The 18,324-nt window shown below is 42.8% G+C and overlaps 1 protein-coding gene across 2 annotated transcripts in view; it reads right to left on the bottom strand.

The window, feature by feature from the left end:
• BRINP1 (BMP/retinoic acid inducible neural specific 1) overlaps positions 1 to 18,324 on the bottom strand; it is a 214,928-nt gene that overhangs the window by 60,694 nt on the left and 135,910 nt on the right. For both annotated transcript variants that reach the window (XM_083161031.1, XM_083161030.1), the window contains exons 4-5: positions 13,454 to 13,623; positions 8,815 to 8,920 (exon numbers count right to left, since the gene is read on the bottom strand). In XM_083161031.1, coding sequence (XP_083017157.1) covers positions 8,815 to 8,920; positions 13,454 to 13,623 — 276 coding nt within the window. The remainder of the gene's footprint in view (positions 1 to 8,814; positions 8,921 to 13,453; positions 13,624 to 18,324) is intronic.

Below are 18,324 nucleotides of genomic sequence, written 5' to 3'. Positions count from 1 at the left end.
ATAGATTTGCTTATGAAAAAAAGCGGTATTATCGTGATTTTTTGCCCAATATTGCTTCAGGCTATTTAGTTATAGGCCATACGAAAAATACCCCATTTTCATGTGAAAACACACGGATCCGGAATAATTTCCTGGGCCTATGTGATTTAAAAAAAAGGGACAGATATTGGTTATTGAGGGTTTTGCTTTGCCTTCTTGAGGCAGGTGAAATAAAATCCCTAATAACTGCCGGCATCGGAGATACTTTAATAGCCCCGGGTGGGTCAATTAGCCATGGTAAATTAATGTGCCTAATTGAATACCGGCCGTAGACTCTGTATGTGCATATCCTGCAATACTACCCAAAGACTAAACCAAACACTGCATGCATACAGTACTTATCCAATTCACAAAATCTTGCAATATACAGCCCTAGTATATGTTTGTGCTGTGATAGAAATGACATTAAATCTGCTTTCTTTTATTAACATATTAAAAAAAAATTGGCAGTTTTGGAAACCTGTAAACTTTTACTACGTGTGCTTCTGATAGCTACACGAGGGAATGAATGCCATTGATTCACTAATAAATATTTTACATTATTATATTGTCAAATATACACTGCCACCAAAGCAATATTTCATATACATGGCATCAGTGGCGTAACTACAGCACCGCAGCCCCCGCGGTTGCAGGGAGGCGCTGGGTAAGTGCGGGCGCCGGGGGGCTGCGGTGCTATTGTAATGCCCCATCCCCCGCAGCGTTACCTATATTTGCTGCGGTGGTCCCGGCTCTCCTGGCTTCATTCTGCTATTGCGACGGACTATCATAAAATGTCCACCCCCATATAGCAGCCAGTTCTCTGAAACTGTCTGCTGTATGGGGGCGGCCATTTTGTGATGGTCCGTGTTTCATATCAGAAAGAAGCCAGGATGGGAGCCGGGACCAGCGCAGCGAATACAGGTAAGTATGCGGGGGATGGGGGGGGGGCATGGGCGTCCGGAGTGGTGGTGGTGGTGGGGTGAGGGGGGGGCGTGTTTTATTATTGGCGGGGGGGCGCCGAAATGGCTAAATATTGTGGAATATATGAGCCTTGACATATAACAGTATGGGGAAACTGTACTTGGAGAGAGATAATGTGGATAGAGAGATAAATTACCGACCAATCAGCTCCTGTAATTTTTAAAACAACTTGTACCAAGGCAATTGGGAGCTGATTGGCTGGTTCTTTGTCTTGCACCATTATACCACTCTCCGAGGCTTAGTACATCTGCCGTTATATAAGCTGAACTGTTTCATTATCAAAATTCACAAGGTTCAGGATCTCTAACAATATTGGGTTCAGTATTTTCTGCCTAAGACATCTCAGACTGTATCTGTTTAAATCAATACGGTGTACAAGTGTATAAAGTGTAGAAGACCAAAGTGACATATGCATGCAAAACATACTAAACCACAATATAAATATTTCACCATCCATGCTCTAATTAAGGGCAAGTTCTTGCCCATCTGAACAAAATGTGTCTCTACTGTATTACACAAAAGATGTGTTGAAGGTTTTTCTTACTAAAATAGTTTTATATACGTTGTTGTAAATAAATAATAAATAGTTAACAAATTGGCATTGAAATAAAAACTATATACATATATAGCAGTAGTATGGTGGCACTCACATATAAATGACAGTTAATTAAACCATAACTTTATGGCTTACCTGCACTTTTGTCAGTTACTTATATGTGAGTGCCACCATTTAACTGGCATGTACACTGCCGGCCAAAAGTTTGGATACACTCTTCAGAAAACATGTACTGTATTACTGAATTGAAAGGAAATGTTTACAAAATTGTTTTTATTGGACAAATTCTATTACAGTGTTGAGTGTTCGAAAACTTCTTAAATAACAAAAAATTCACAATATTAAACTGAAATAAACTCAAACTTTTTTTTGTCGAAAAATCCACCATGATTTTTGATGATGGCTTCGACCAACTGCGGCATTCTTCTAACAAGTTTATGGAGTGTATCCTGTTCCAGAGAAGCCCATGTCTCTTGTAGCTTTGTCCATTGTTCCCCATCCAAAGTGATCCTTATTTTCCTATCCAGCTCTTCCCACAAAACCTCGATCGGGTTTAGGTCAGGTGATTGCGGTGGCCATGTCATATTTTTAATGACACCATCAGCTTTTTTATTGTCCAAATAGTTTTGGCAAAAAAAGGAGGTAAGTCCAGAGGGAAGTGCATGATGAACATAAATGTTTTTATAATGTTCTTTCTTCATGTTACCATCAATTTTCACCAAATCTCCAGTCCCATGGCCACAAAAAGAACCCCACCCCATAACTGAACGATCTTCATGTTTAAAAGTAGGTAAGACATACTGAGGTACCATTTTTTCAGAGCTCTTTCTTTGTTGATAGCCAAATATTTCGAACTTAGATTCATCATTCTGGAGTACATTTTTCCATTGTTCCATCGTCCAATGTTGATGCTTAATGGTCTATTGAAATTGTTTGCTTTTATTAATTGGACGTAGCAAAGTTGTTTGTACTGCAATACACCCTTTAAGTCCAGCAGCTCTCAATCTTCATTTCACAGTCGTTAGTGATACAGGCTTTTCATGGGTTTTGTTGTCGTCAGTGTGGATTTCTGAAGCTGTAAATAGTCTATTCGTTTTACTGCTATATGCTGATCTTCTTGATGAGAAGTTACTTTCGGACATCCGGTCCGAGGACGATCACTATAACTGCCAGTGTTTCTAAACCTTTGTATCGTCGTTTGAACACATTTTTACAAAATGCCACTTTCATGTTTTACATGAAAAAATTAAATGTTATACTAAAAACTTCTACAACGATGTTGATACCACTCTCAGTATTGACTGAAATGACTGAAAACGTTTGCCTACTTCAGAATGCAATGTTAACAAAAATCCAAAGCCAAAACGTAAACAGATCTCGAGCAACACAACAAAACGGCTTAACACGTCTAAAGTCGAATATCGTCAGTTATGAAAATAAACTGACTATTGTATATTTTAAGGTTTATATCAATTGTAGCCAGCCAATTGTCTCACAAAATACCTTTACAGTCTTTACTCAATGTTATTCAAAGGGGCGTAAAATAGTAATTTCTAGCTGAAACCTCCTAAAAAATGTTAAGATTCAAATGTATCCAAACTTTTGGCCAGCTATATATATATACACACACCTGAGTATATATGTATCTAAATAATCGTCCAGTAATTGTGCAGACGGAGATCCTTTCAGACAGCGCCGGGGCTCACCAGAATGCACCCGCTGGCGAGCGCCGGTGGAGAGGCACTCCATCTGACTGGGACGTGCGAGCATCTCACATGCACGCACGTCTTAGTTTTCAGGCTGCAGGGGACGGGAACCCTGCCCGTCTCCGCTTCAGGGAGATGGGCAGGGTGGGGGTGGGGGGTGCGGGGAGACAGCGGGGACCGTCAGACAGCAATGGTGAGGTGGCGATAAGCGAAGGGGACGAGTGAGCGCCTCATGCGTGCGCATTCCCTTCCGGCAGCTGGCGGGTGCTCGCGGTTGGCAATCCGACTGCCAGACCCCCGCTAAACGAGAGCAGCTGCATCTGTATATCAACCAAAACAGAACTACTATATTCTACATACTATTGTAAAGCGCAACGGAATCTGCTGTGCTATATAAGAAACTGTAAACACATAAAAAAAAAAAAAATACTACAGTATATGACACTACTATGTACAGTTGGAAGCTGGGGATTTACAAGGGCCTATTAATAGAAGTGGAGAAGGTGAGGCCAACGCCATGTAGATCCCATATTCTATACATCACAATGTCTCCCTAAATATATAAAAGTACAAAAATGTCATAAATGTGTAAAATAGGAAAATTGAAATGCAATTTGAATACTTGTGTGTATGTCTGGTGATCACCATGCTGTCATGGTAATGGGCCTATTTGTATGTAGAGGCCTGGAGCTGCAGAACCATCATTGTTAATCTGGCCCTATACTGGTCTACAACTTAGCAATGAGACTTCTACACACACTATAAAATATAAGAAGCAACAAACTAGTTTATTTCTCACTCTCTGCAGTTATAATCCATTTGGAAACTTGAATAAAGCCGTGTTGCTTTATTTTAATACCACATTATCTGAGTGCTCAAAAAAAGATTTAAAATAATTAAAAGCGATGCTTGTTTATTAGTTTCAAAAAATGCAACACCGTGTATAAAAATATTAAAGATATTCAACACATATCTAAATGCTACTGTTTTATAAAGTATAATAAACACATTATGAAATACAGTATGTACTGTACTGTAATAAATAGACTTTAATCTATAGGTTGTTGCTTTTTAAATTTAAGCTGTTATAATATTAATTTATGACGGGTCCTATTTTTACACTTGCGTAATGAAGAGCACGAATAGACGTGGTATCTATATTTACCATCAGTGTCTATACATGCAGGAATGTTGATGATGCTAATGGAAAAAAAAAACTACAAATAATACACTTTAGTAATTGCACGACTTTCCAGAAGGTACTAAGTGCTGTTCAAAAAAGGCAAAACCAAACGCTCCATGAAAACGCAGATTACTCACATGTTGCATACCTCCCAAATTTCAGGGAGACGGAGGCGAGACAGAGGGATGCGCGCCGAAAAATGTAGGGGTGTGGCCTAATTAATGAGGTGTGGCCTATACCCTCGGCTCTCCCGCGAGGCCACGCCCCTATTTTGACGCTATGGGGGCATGACCCAGAGGCTCTGAGAGCCTCTAGCCATGCACGCAGCCCCCTGGCTGCGGGAATAGATGCTGTGTGCGTGCGCACAGCGTTTATTCACCGCTGCTCAGCAGCCGACAGGAGGGACTCCCAACAGCTCCACCCCTCGTCACGGGACATTGCCGGCCGCAGGAGGGACGCGGGAATGTCCCTGAAAACCGGGACATTCCCGCGGTTTTCGGGACTGCTGGGAGGTATGATGTTGAAGCACAATGCCACTGCGGGAAAGAGCAGCTAATGGCCAACTAGGAATTTGTATCTTTCACGTTATCAATGCACAAAATTAAATTTCTCTTAAATCCTTTTCAAAATATCATCATAATTATGCAATATTAATTTATTATGGTTTATAGCTTGCCTATTATCTCATTGCAATACATATATTGATAAATTGGAACGCATTGTAACTATTTATTTCACCCATTTTACTAAGGAAGCTTTAGTGGACTAATGCCAGTTAATATTGAACAATATACAACAGCTTATTTACATTTTAATTAAATATCCTAAATTTACGTCAGTGATGAAATAAAAACTATCAAGACTCAGACATTGTTTCCCAGGATGCATATTATTTGTGCTTGGCCAACTCTTAAAACACCCCTAATGTTTAATCTCCTTTTTAGACAACACTATTTTTATAAGCACATGAATATGAAATATCCAAATGTCTTAATACAAAAAATAAAAGAGCACATTTGCCTGTTGTTAGACTCCTAATTGTATCACTGATCCCCTAAAGGTCGGCGTGTGGTGTAATATCACAGTGGGTCACTGCATGTGGTGTAATATGACAGTGGGTCACTGCATGTGGTGTAATATGACAGTGGGTCACTGCATGTGGTGTAATATGACTGTGGGTCACTGCATGTGGTGTAATATGACTGTGGGTCACTGCATGTGGTGTAATATCACAGTGGGTCACTGCATGTGGTGTAATATGACTGTGGGTAGCTACTCGCCCTTTTGGGTAAGATCAAGCAGGGGGAGTGACGGCCGTGCTTCTAGTGTGTATGGGGCTATTAGTCTTTCATGGTGGTCCTGTAGGCAGTGTTACTGTTATTGTTATTATTTTTATTTTTTTCTTTAAAAATATAAAAATTATAGTAATATTTAAAGAAGAGAATTATGGGTACTTGTTTCCTAGCACGGCGCCCGTCGTTACAGGTCGTGTACCTTAAGTTAAGGTACACGACCAACGCGATGGACCCGATTTCCTTTGAAATCAGGTCCATTTTGCCGGCAAAGGCAAAATCGCGTTAATCGCGTCGGTCGCGTGCATTAACATGGCACACGATGCGACCGACGCGATTAACGCAATTTTGCCATAGGGTTCAATGTTAAATAATTTTTAACGTTGTAGTCGCGTTGATCGTGTCGGTCGTGTGCCATTATAATGGCACATGATGCGATGTGCCATAGGAAACAATGGTAAATGGGCCAACATGGCCCATTTCTCTTTGTATATGCCCCCATCATGGGTATTAATTAATGCCCCCCCCCCCCTTGTGAACGCCACCCCACTATTGACGCCAACCCGAAGCGTGGCGTGCGTAGCGAGCCCGCGAGGGGCGGCGGTACGCGTCCTCCGAACTTTTCATACCCCAACTATCCACGTCGGCGTGGAGTTGAGAATAGATTAGCGTGGCGAGCGCAGCGAGCCACCGAGCCCGAAGCGTGGCGAGCGGCCGTGTATACCTGTGAAGTTATGCGCGTCCCATCGCGGGGCTCGCTGCGCTCTCCACGCTTCGGGCTCGGTGGCTCGCTGCACTCGCCACACTAATCTATTCTCAACTCCACGCCGACGTGGATAGTGGGGGTATGAAAAGGTCAGAGGACGCGTACCGCCACCCCTCACGGGCTCGCTACGCTCGCCACGCTTCGGGTTGGCGTCAATCGTGGGGTGCCGTTCACAATGGGGGCATTTGACCCATCAGGGGGGTTCAAATTGGGGTCTGGGGACAATTTTACATTGAATCCAATGTAAAATAGGGTCCCAGGGACCATTTCACATTGGATCCAATGTAAAAATTGGGTCGGTCGCGTCGGTCGCATCGCATGCGATTTGGTCGACCCGATTTTTCCGACCCGATCAAAATCGGTGGCGCCGTGCTAGGAAACAAGTACCGAATTATGCATGTGAGTGGCTGGGCGGCGGGTATTTGAGGATGCAGTGGCGGTATTGTGTAGCTTTGTCTAGGGTTTCTAGAAACCTTGCACCGGCCCTACACTACTTTCATTTGCCACTGGATTTAATGTGCTTTATAGGTATTTTTTTCACCTGCATTTTGAGCAGTTTACATTTTTACTGAGGTACTAATCACTGGGGTGTGAGATATATATTCCTAATTAGCATATCACCTACAAACCAAAGGTCAATCAGAGGGCAAACCCCAAGACTGTCAAGTGGTCCCGAGCAATGTGGCCAAGTCGGGGGGATGTGGTCCTACTGAGATATAAACAAATAGCATACAGAGGACATTTCTCTTACTACACAGGTCTAACATATCCAATCAAACTCAGGCTGTGCTAATCAAGGTCAACATTTGGCCAATTCCCAGAAGAGAAGCTTTGATTGTTTCCAAAAACATCAGGTCTTATCATTTAAAGTAGTCCTTTTTCTTTCTTTTTTTTTTCTACATGAAGTGAATCATCCCCTCTTTGTATCCCTTTTATTGTTATGGTGCGCAGTTTGAAGTCTTTCATACAAAGTCAGCAGCGACTGAGCAGATATTAAGTGGTATGTTATAGGTTTAAGTATGCATTATACTCCTTCCCATTGTGTTAGTGAGCAAGTGTATTCCTGGGTGCACTCCTCCTGCATACTGCACCACTTTGATGGTTTTTATTTTGTTCGCTTCCAGATTATGGTCTCCCAAAAGTACAGAGTATGAAAGCTGCACCTTAACATGCCATTTGGCTAGAGTCAAGGGGGAAGACTTGTGCTGCACAACATGCACACAGAATAGGATCTATTCATGTTATCACGCTATCTTTTAAGTAATGTAATGGGAACGTTATCTCCAGCGTGGGAGATAGCAAACGTTTGGCACTTTGCTGGTGTGTTTGCCGTCTTGTACACATGCACCATCTTTAGGATAACATGTCGCACCAAAACCAGGTATGAGACTGTGTGCTGTCCTCCTCATTTGCCACAATGCCACTGGGCTAAGCCATATCAGACACCATAGCAGAGAGATGGGGAAATAGATACAGGTTGAGTATCCCTTATCCGAAATGCTCGGGACCACAAGCATTTTGGATACAGGATTTTTTCGGATTTCAGATTTTTTTCCCCATACTTACCTGGTCCTCTGGTGGTGCCCCGATGTTCCCCCGACGTCCATGTTCGCCCCCGGCGTCCTCTGCGGCCTTCAGGCTCCTCTTCAGTGGCATCTCTGGTCCCAGGGGTGCATTGCGCGAGTGTGCGGGCATGCCGGTGACATTACCGGCACTCGCACAGTGGACAGGAGATGCCACTGAAGAGGATCCCGGAGGCCGCAGTGGACATCTGGGGACAAGGTAAGTATGAAAAAAAGGGGTGGTGGTGATGGGGGGGAAAATCAAACAAAAAATATATATATTCTGAAGAACCATGGTTTTCGGAAAATTTTCTTTTTGGAATAAACGTATAAGGGAGACCCGACCTGTATCTCCGTTCTTACATGTTTAGTTTTACAGTATACGCTCACAATAAAACTATGCTGTCTATGCACATTATATTATATTAGTACAATGCAAAGAATAAGTGAATAGTTTCTGAAAATTGTATATTATTGGCCCTGCTTATTGATATACTATGGGGGAAATCTATCAAGTGTTCTGAAGACTGGAGGAGCGGACAAGTGAAGAAGTTACCTCTAGCAACCAATCAGCTTTGAGGTAACATTTATCAAGTACAGTACATGCTATAAAATGATACGTAGAAGCTGATTGGCTCCTATGACCAACACTTGCCTAATTCTCCACACTTCAGGCTTGATACATCACCTTCACAGTGATCACATATACGGTATTATGCCTTTTCCTATAGGTTTCTCTATACTCACCCTGAAGATGCAGTTTGCTTTCTGTGCTCTGCAACAGCACTGAACTGACTGAATCCAGATTATCATAGCTGCTACATCCCAATGGTCCTGTACGAGTTTCAGTGACCTGCAGAGACAAGTGGGACATGTATCTGAGATTGGTGAACCCTGTAGGATTTTCCTTATACTTCCTTTTGATTTCTCATTTAAAGGCAAAATCTAGAAACAAATAAATGCCATAGATAATATTATGCAAATAAAAATTGTTTTCTGATGGGTTTTTTCATTTTGTTCGAAAGAGCAAACTATTTTTCAGCATGACTAAAGCTGAAATGTATGGTAACAAATTGAAAAAAAATAAAAAAATAAAAAAATAAAAAAAAACAATAATCGAAAAATTGAAGAAAAAAAGGGAGTTGGGTCTACAGAGCTTAAGTGGGGAGAGGGTCACAATCATTTGTAAATCAGCCACTTGAATGGAGGAATGCTAGCCTCCAATATATATATATAGACAAAAAATGCAAAAAGGTCAAGTGGCGCTTAAAGAAAAAACCAACAACTGGAACAAAAATAAATACATTTATTAAAGCAGCAGAAATTGGTAACATGCATAAACCTCCCGAGGGTACCACAATAATACGTAATACTATACGGTGTAGTATAAATATTGAGAATAAAAACACTGATTGAGCAGGTGTAAATCCAATATCGGTCACCCAAACATACCCATCTGTTTGCGATTCTGAGATGGAAATAAGTGAAGCAAATTTTAATGTGTTCTTCAAATGTAGGTTTACGTATCCAATTGGAAAATATGGTTGGATTCAACAATAAAAGCCTTTAAATGCTGGCGATAAAAAACATAGGTCTCAGTCAGTGGTGTACCACCGTTCCCGGCTTGGTCCGTGCTCTGACCCATGCCTCCTCTTTGGGGAATGGGAGCTCGCACAGATAATGGACAGCCAGCATTTAAAGGATTCTATTGTTGAACCGGGAGTGGGCATGTGCAGAGTGATATGGCGGCCACGAAGGATGCTGGGAAGGACCCGATAGAATCTCTCTGACATCTCCAATGTCTAAAGAAGCCCATAGGCTTCCATAGGTTATCTCTACATTGGAAACCCAGAGTCCAGGTCATAGTACAATTGGGAATTGCAGTAAAACCTCAAACTTTTTTTTATTGAATTTTCCCTATAGTACATCTCGCCCTTAATAAATTCCAAGCACACTGAACAATATATGTGGGTTGGTTTTATGAGCTTCAAAAGACATGGGGCTACTGACTATTTATGCTGTTAGCTTATCCCCAAACACATTTACTTTCCACCATAGCTCAAAGGAAATAAGCGTTGTTATATTATAAGGGCAATCCTATGGTGAAAGTTTATGTTGAAGCGGTGTGTAAATGTTGGCAACGGCACCTGAACCCACATCCCTCATTGTTACTTTTAGCGCCAGAGTTGCACCTTTTTGCTATCAGCCTCAAAAAATCGGACAAAAATCTACAGTACCGTCATCACAAATAAATGGATTCTACCCTATGTTTCTTTACAAGCTACAGGTCAATGGTTGCAAATGTGGGCAATACCAGCCACTTTGGTAGGTGGGTTTCCCTAACGGTCACATTGGATTTGGAATTATAATTTTCTCTCAATGAGTCAGATACATGGGGGTTGTTAATGGAACCAAGGGGAAGTGACCTTAAAAAGTGTGGGTACCACTACTATGCTGTAATACTATACTGTCCAAAAATAATAATATATTAAACATGTAATAATTAAACATTAGTTTAATTAAACATTAGTTTAACTATTTGTTATGTTATGGAAATAGAACATGTTGAGCTTATGCAATTACGAGCGAAGCAGAAAAAAAAGGAGCAATATGGCACCTTGGAAAAAACCTTGTTGTAGGCTGGCAAACATAATTGAAAAAAAAAAGTAGGGCAAGCTTCAAAAAGTGATAAAGTGGAGAGTGACAAACAACCAGCCAATCAGCTCCCACTAGGGATGCCAATCCCGGGGCATTTTTCCAATCCCGGGAATCGGGATTGAAAAATGCTCAATCCCGGGATTCCCGGGATCCCGGGATTGTCATCTCTAAGCAGTTTAGGCAGGTAGCATGTCCCCCACTCCGGCCGCCCGTACATTCATTTACTTACATGGGAGGGTGGGCGAACGGCCGGGAGCAGGGCAGACAGGAGCAGGCGGGTGGTGGCGGCAACAGCAGCAGCAGAGCCGCCCGGAGGGCAGGCCTCAAATTGGTGAGGGCTGAGGGATCACTCTGGAGCGGATATGGGAGGTGCGGCCTGCGCAGCATGATGGTCAGAGGTCAAGCTGCGCTGGTCGGACTGCCTATACCTGCTCCAAACTGCAGGCCGGGGATCGGGAACTCCTGAGCAGCGTCTGAGCACTCGCTCAGACACTGCCCAGCATCAGATATGCGCATCTAATCCCAGGATTGGAAGGCCCAATCCCGGGATTCAAATCCCAGCGTTTTTTAGGACAAATCCCGGGAACCCGCCGATCCCGGGATTGGCCACCCTAGCTCCCACCTGCAATTTTTCAAACCCATCCGGTAACATGGCAGGTAGAAGCTTATTGGCCGGTGGTTTATTGCTGTCCATGTTATCACTTTTTGACGCTTGCTTGATACATCTAGCTCCTTGAAGTTTGAATGGCAGTGTCTAAGCCATCTGTAATTTCCCTGTATGCAAAAATAATTAATGACATTTATGCATATGTACCCCTCACACTGCAAGAAGGTTGCTCCTTTTCTGCTTTGATACAATCTGTTTATAAGCCTATTTGTGTTTTATGGGTTGCACACAGAATTTATTATATCACCACATTCTAAAGCAGAGAAATACAAGGGTCATGGTACTTTCTTGCCTAAGGACAAACACATTACAGTATTAACTTAATAGAGTTGACATTTCTTCAGAAGACAGGAGGTGAATTTCATAGCAAACTACTATATAGACAGAAAATACTACTTTGAAAATACACCGAGAGAGGCCCAGGTCTCTAAGGACAAAATTGAAGGCACAAATGTAAGGTGATGCAGAAAAGTATCTGTGATCTCTCACCGAAGAGCTTGGTAAATCTACTGGTACTGCTTTCTGCCCTACAAAGGAGAGATAGGGTTTCCGAACCTCTTGTAATGACTTTGGAATAGAGAAGGTCCTTTTGTGAAGCAAGGTCTACCATGTGCTAGAAATAGCTTCACATTATATTTTGGGGCTGTGCGAAACCCATCTTCTATATATTTACATATTTTTATTTATCACTTTCTGTTTATACAAATAGATCACTAATACATTATATTTATTATTCAATTAAGATATTGGCATTAACAAGCCTGAAGAAGCGGGCAGTGGAACCCACAACTAGTTTATGCTATTTTACTTATATATGCCTTGTCTAATACCCCTTTCAGACAGAAAAGTCTGAAAATCCCGGCAAATACACGGCATTTCAAATGCCGTGTCAATTTGCCGGGAGCAGCCTGACCCCCCTTCACACAGAAGAACAAAATTACCGGGTTGAAAATTTCTACCTGGTAATTTGCTGAATAACACAGGTAATTCTTCTGTGTGAAAGGGTCAACACGGGTCATAAATCCCGTGTCCTCGACCCTGGTCAATTCCCGGGTCGGAGACACAGGATTTACGACACGGGTGTGCCCTTTCACACAGAAAAAGGACCCGTGTATTTAATGAAATTCCCGGGTGGAACTGCTTCACCCGGGTATTTCATTTTCTGTGTGAAAGGGGTATAAGACATTGATTTCCCATCAACCATCAAGATGTCTATAAATGTAAGATGTTACAGGCAAGAATGATGGTAATACAAAGGATAAACGTGCATATGTAGTCAACTTAAGGGTCATCCCCTTAATCAATGCCATTATCTTTATCGATGATCATTACTCATCACCGCTTATGAAAGTCTTATCTTACTAAACAGAGTACCGCTCTGTAATGAGTGGCAAAGAGCAGGATTGAAATTTAACGTTGGCTCAATTCAGGAGGAAGAGCACAATATAAACACTTGGTAGGGAAACTTTGTAGAACGTAGTCTCTTACTAAGCTAAGATATAAGAACTGGGGTTGCTGACTCATGGACAAGGGTATCCTCCACAGGTGGCCTGTCTTCAGGCAGTGGCTGCCACTTATGGTGATCCGCTGGAGCGGAGACTAGGCCTACTTCAAATCAGCTGGTTAATCTTCATCGTATTCCAGCTACTACATATATAAAGGTCCCCCCTTAACGTGTTGTCACCAATTCATGAGGAACAATAGTTCTGCAGCCGGATTCTACCGCTAATAAATCAATTTGACTCTATTTAATTGAGCACATCAACTCTTTATTATATAGGAGAAGTGCATTATTGATTATATTTAATTGTTTATGTTTTTAATAATGACATTATATCAAATATCCGATCAGTTTTTGGGCGATCTCTTATATATTTATATGTTTTTTTAAGATGTCAGCACTGTCTACCTAGCGTTCAGGCCTACTGCTGTTGGGTGTAATCCAACTCTCAATAAAATTATAATTATATGTCACCATTTATTGATCTGATGGAGAATTTTAGTAAGAAATCCAGATAGGTTTCCCCCAGTGATACAGTGGTGCTCCATGCCAAAACATACCTTTATGGCTCCTGTTGATATTTGGATCTCATGAAGTTTCCTCATAGTTCCATCTCTGTCAATGAAGTAAGATGATGCCAAATGATGCAAAGACTCAACACTCTGGTTTCCATTCCCAGCATGGCGGTCCAAACGACTCTTGTCCATGTACATCGTCAACGCTTCCTCCCCTGCACAGAATCAGAGACAGCGTTTGTAATTTAAGGACAATAGTATTGCATAAGGCAGCATTTATAAAGGCAACACTTTGTTCCCCTATGTAAGCCAACATAATATTGTCGATCCGATAGTGGGTACAAGGGGAAAAAATATTACTGTATTTATCGCTAGATATTTCATGTACAGATAATACACTAAATTAAATCAATAATAGAAAGAAAATACAGTATGCCTTTGTAAATTTGCTACCAAATCGTAATTCCCTGGTTATTTTCTCGGTTCAGCTGAAATCAAAATTACTTCTGTATTTAGTGGAAACTATAATATGAGTAGGCTTCATTTTGTTGAAGGCTAACCCCCTTCCCCTCTCGGTATTCTCAGTGGCTAGTAGGCAGCAGTGGCGTAACAATAGCCCCACAGACCCTGCTGTGGCGGGGAGGCACTGAGTAAGTGTGGGCGCTGGTCTGCAGGGCTATTGTTACGCCACTGCCACGTCTGTGGCCCGGGACTCGATGATTACTTTCCTGTGCAGTCCCGGCTCTCTGTCTCATCCTGCATTGCTAATGAAAACTAACCCTCAGAAAATGGCTGCCCCCATACAGCAGACAGTTTTTCAGGGATGCAAGAGGAGGCGGTGGCATCCTCTAACATCCTTAAAAATGGTCTGCTATTAGGGGCAGCCATTTTGTCAGGGTCAGTTTTCATTAGGAGGAGATTGAGAAGCGCCAGACCGTGGTGCACACCAGATCTGCGGGACCATGAATGCGGCGGCGGCAACCACCATGTGGAGGGGTAAAGGGGGTAAGGGGGGGTTGTTCAACTTTAGTTGGGTGGGTGGGCAGACGGGGTGGAGGAGGGAAGGGGCGGCGCTGCCTAAATCGGTGCGGGGGGCACATATTAACTAGTTACGCAACTGCTAGACAGACATCCGGTATGGCCTTGCTGCAGCAACTTCTGCCAGCACCTAGAACCAGCACTGCACCCACCACCAGCCTCACCCCTCCCTCCACTATCCCAAAAATGATTGGAAATAATCTTTTGACCATTTTAGCAAATTAGTGTAGTAGTTGCTGCAGTATAACCCTGAAAATCGTCCCCGTGTTCCAGTATAGATAAAGACAGCAGGACTGTGGCTCATATTCAGCAAGGAATATATTGTAGCCATGGACACTAATCTCTGTGGGGAAATGAATGTTTACCGCATGTCTTACAAGTCTTATTACTGCCATTTCCAGCCGGTCAGCTGAGTTAATTTCTTTCAGTTTTTGGAACCTCAGGAGACGACTGTCAGTGTGTGACTCTTGTAAGCTTTGAAAGAAGACAACGTCAAGAGCTGCCGTTCAACCTGCAAGCTACGGAGGTGCAATTTTCCTTCTGGTTAGGTTTTATCCACTTAATGCCCTGGGAAATTGGTGAAGGCCAGAGTGACCTGTGTGTCTCTTTTAACAAAATGTAAAGGGTATTTTTTATTGTATTGGGCTACACCCTGTTTTTATTTAAGTCTATATTTAAAAATAGCAAGTAAAATTATATTTTGCTCTTGGGTAGCTATTTACTTAAGTTTCGCATTGTATAAATAAATAATTGTATTTATTTCCTTTGGTTTTTTTTTTATAAACTCCATTTCTTAGGTCTAATCTACTCTTATTGCTATTTAGCCAGCTCTTAATTCACTTGGGAGACTCTAAACTTCGTGGTGTAGCGACTCTGGACCTTATTTAAGTCCGTTTGCACCAGCGCTTCATTCGCAAGGGGAACTGATGTTTATTAATGTGCATTTCTGGGCATGCGCACCCAGGGCAGAGGGTGGGGGCGGATATGGGCGGCGCCTATTAGCATATGGGAATGCCCAGCATTTCATGGGCGTTCCCATGTGAACGCTGGGCGTACTATCGCTAATGAGGCCATGACGCGGGTGCGGGGGCGGGCAGCTGACATCACCGGATATCAGCTGCCCGTGCATGCATCCTGAAAGTCTCTTTTATATGCAGGCACCTTCCACATCTTTCGATGGTCGGCGACCATCGGAAGATGTGGGAGGTTCCCCCTGCACTGTGAATGGATGTTACTGCGTAACATTTATCCGCAAACCCCTGCGAGCGAGTCGCCCTTGTGAATGGGTGTTGCCAGCCAACCATTTGCAAGATGGGGTTTGGTGGAATCAACCAGAATAACCCCCTTAGTGTACATCAATAAATTAACATACGGATTTAGCGCCCGTCTTCTTTGCCGGGCGTCCCCCAGATCCCTTTTACTGGTGAGTGCCGGCGATAGGGATTGGGACTCACGCGCACGCGCATCCCAGTATCACGGCGGCTGGGCAGCATCTCCCTGCCGGTCTCCACTTCAGGGAGACGCTGCCAAGTTTGGGGGGGTGAGGGGGACCGGCGGTGACGCGGGGGAGGCGGCGGCGTAGCCGGCCGCTGGCGGGAGCTGTCGATGAAATCGCCAGCACCTGCAAAGAAGAGAGGCGCTACATCTGTAGATACATAATAATATTAATAAGAAGATTAAATAATAAATACTTGTTTTAGAATAGATACATCAATTGTGCTACGTTAAATTAACAGAATAAATAAGACAAACAGACCTATGTGTAAAATAATCAATATAAAGTATCAGCGATAACAATAAACAGTAATAAATAAGTGATAAATCATTCCGGACGGATCTGGATTCAAACTTAAGTGAAATTAGTAGTACGCATTATATAGACAAATCAATGTGAGCACTGGGTGCTTTACTGGTCCCTGCTACAGTCTGAGAACATTAAAAATGTCCATAAATCACAGTTTATTGATCGTGACATAGTAATACATATACAAAATATGTAGCACAAACAGATGCAATCACATATATATATATATAAGTCATAAATCTGAATTATAGATATTGGAAACTGAATAGACTTAACAAGCACAAACCCAAGTGCGTTTGTTAATTGTTATGTCATTTACAATAATCAGTTGACTCTAGACAATAGAGTATAGATGAAATGTGCACAAGAAGCCAGATAAATCCCAAATGCAGCTTTGGTTCACAATACAAATGATGTATACTGAGGCAATGGTATCAAAGTTACCTATTATGTCATGGGCAAATGTTTCTGGAAGGGTGTTTCCAAATGCATTGATTATTATTACTACAGTACTATATTTTAGGCATATGCAAGTCCAATGATCACCGTAAGCCATTTACCAAATTCTGGGGCTGATTTATCACCATCTAAGGCTGTTGATGTTCTGTGATATATTGGCACAATTTGCAATGTGATAATTGATGACATTGTACAAATTTAACAATTATAGCATGCAGGGAAATCCTGTCCTTTTGAATCCCCTTCGCAGCCTTACCTGCATAATATTGATAAAAAATATCCTAAATAATGGCAGCTCGTGCTGTGCCTACATCGCCACCGCTTCCACTGCAATCAACATAACACACCGTCACCGTCCCACACATAAAGGTATTTTGCAGCCAACCAGATGCCCATGGCTGTATCAATCACCCAAAAATAATAAGTGTCAAAAAAATTATAGAATTGTCTTTGGAAATGAAGACAGTACAGGGATCTAGAACAGCGGTTCCTAACTTGCGGTACACATACCCCTAGGGCATACATGGCGGACCGGTTGGGGGTACGTGAAAATAATATTATTAGTGGTGGGAAAAGTCTCCCATTGCCATGGAGACTAAACACATTGACCTCACTTACAGTTCTGACGAATGAAGCTCTGTCTTTCATTAGCAGTGTCAACATGCTTCACTGCCAGCTTGAACTAACCCAAGGCACCCCAGGGTGCCACAGCACACAGTTTGGGAACCACTGGTTTAGTGTGTACAGCCAACCACCAAATCATTGGGTGTACCCAGCACTGATGAATTTGTCAAGTAGATTTAAAAACAGAAAGTCACTTTTGTAGCTATTATGAATGTCTAAATTGGGTGTATTGTATGTAACAGTGTATGCTCCGTATCTGTTGTGGTTTGTTGTGGTTCAAAGCAGGGCCGGCGCCACCACTAGGCTGCTCTAGGTATTTGCCTAGGGCGCCGGCACCTGGAGGGCGGCAGTTTCCCCCCCCCCCCCCAGCGAACTGTGTAAAAAACTTGCGGCCCCGGCGTCCCTGCAGTGCTGGGGCGGTCAGGGTGTCCGTGCCGTAGGGGTACCTGCGGCGCCGTCATGTGTATAAAGCTGGCTGCGGCCGGGTCTCTGTAGTGAATAGAAAATAACTAGCGCTATGCGCGCGGCGGCGCGGGAAGTGCTAGTGACGGCGCCGCAGGTACCCCTACGGCACGGACACCCCTGACCGCCCCAGCACTGCAGGGACGCCGGGGCCGCAAGTTTTTTCCACAGGTACCACCCCTCCCCCCGGCACCGGGGTGCCCCTACCCCGACTCGCCTGGGGCGCTATGGTGCCTTGCACCGGCCCTGGTTCAAAGGGAACTTTTAAGAGGTTTGCACACAAAGATCAAGGATCAAAATGGGTTGAGGTTGTAACTAAAGGATAAAAAAAGGGGCAGACTAGAGGGGCCAAAGGGTTCTTATCGGCGATCAAAAAGTTTAAATGTCTTTATAGATGCCTCTTAGAACATGTGTACTGTGTAGCCATAAATACAATGTAGTGTATACTGTATATATTTGATTACAAAGATCAGAAGATTCACAAATTCTTTACACCCCATATGTCAATAATACTTCACTAAAAGTCAAA

This window comes from Crinia signifera, chromosome 9 (genome assembly GCF_055691185.1).
Source record: "Crinia signifera chromosome 9, ASM5569118v1, whole genome shotgun sequence".
NCBI classification, from domain to species: Eukaryota; Metazoa; Chordata; class Amphibia; order Anura; family Myobatrachidae; genus Crinia; species Crinia signifera.
Note: the sequence above shows the minus strand (reverse complement) of the source record. Positions and strands in the feature narration are given on the sequence as shown.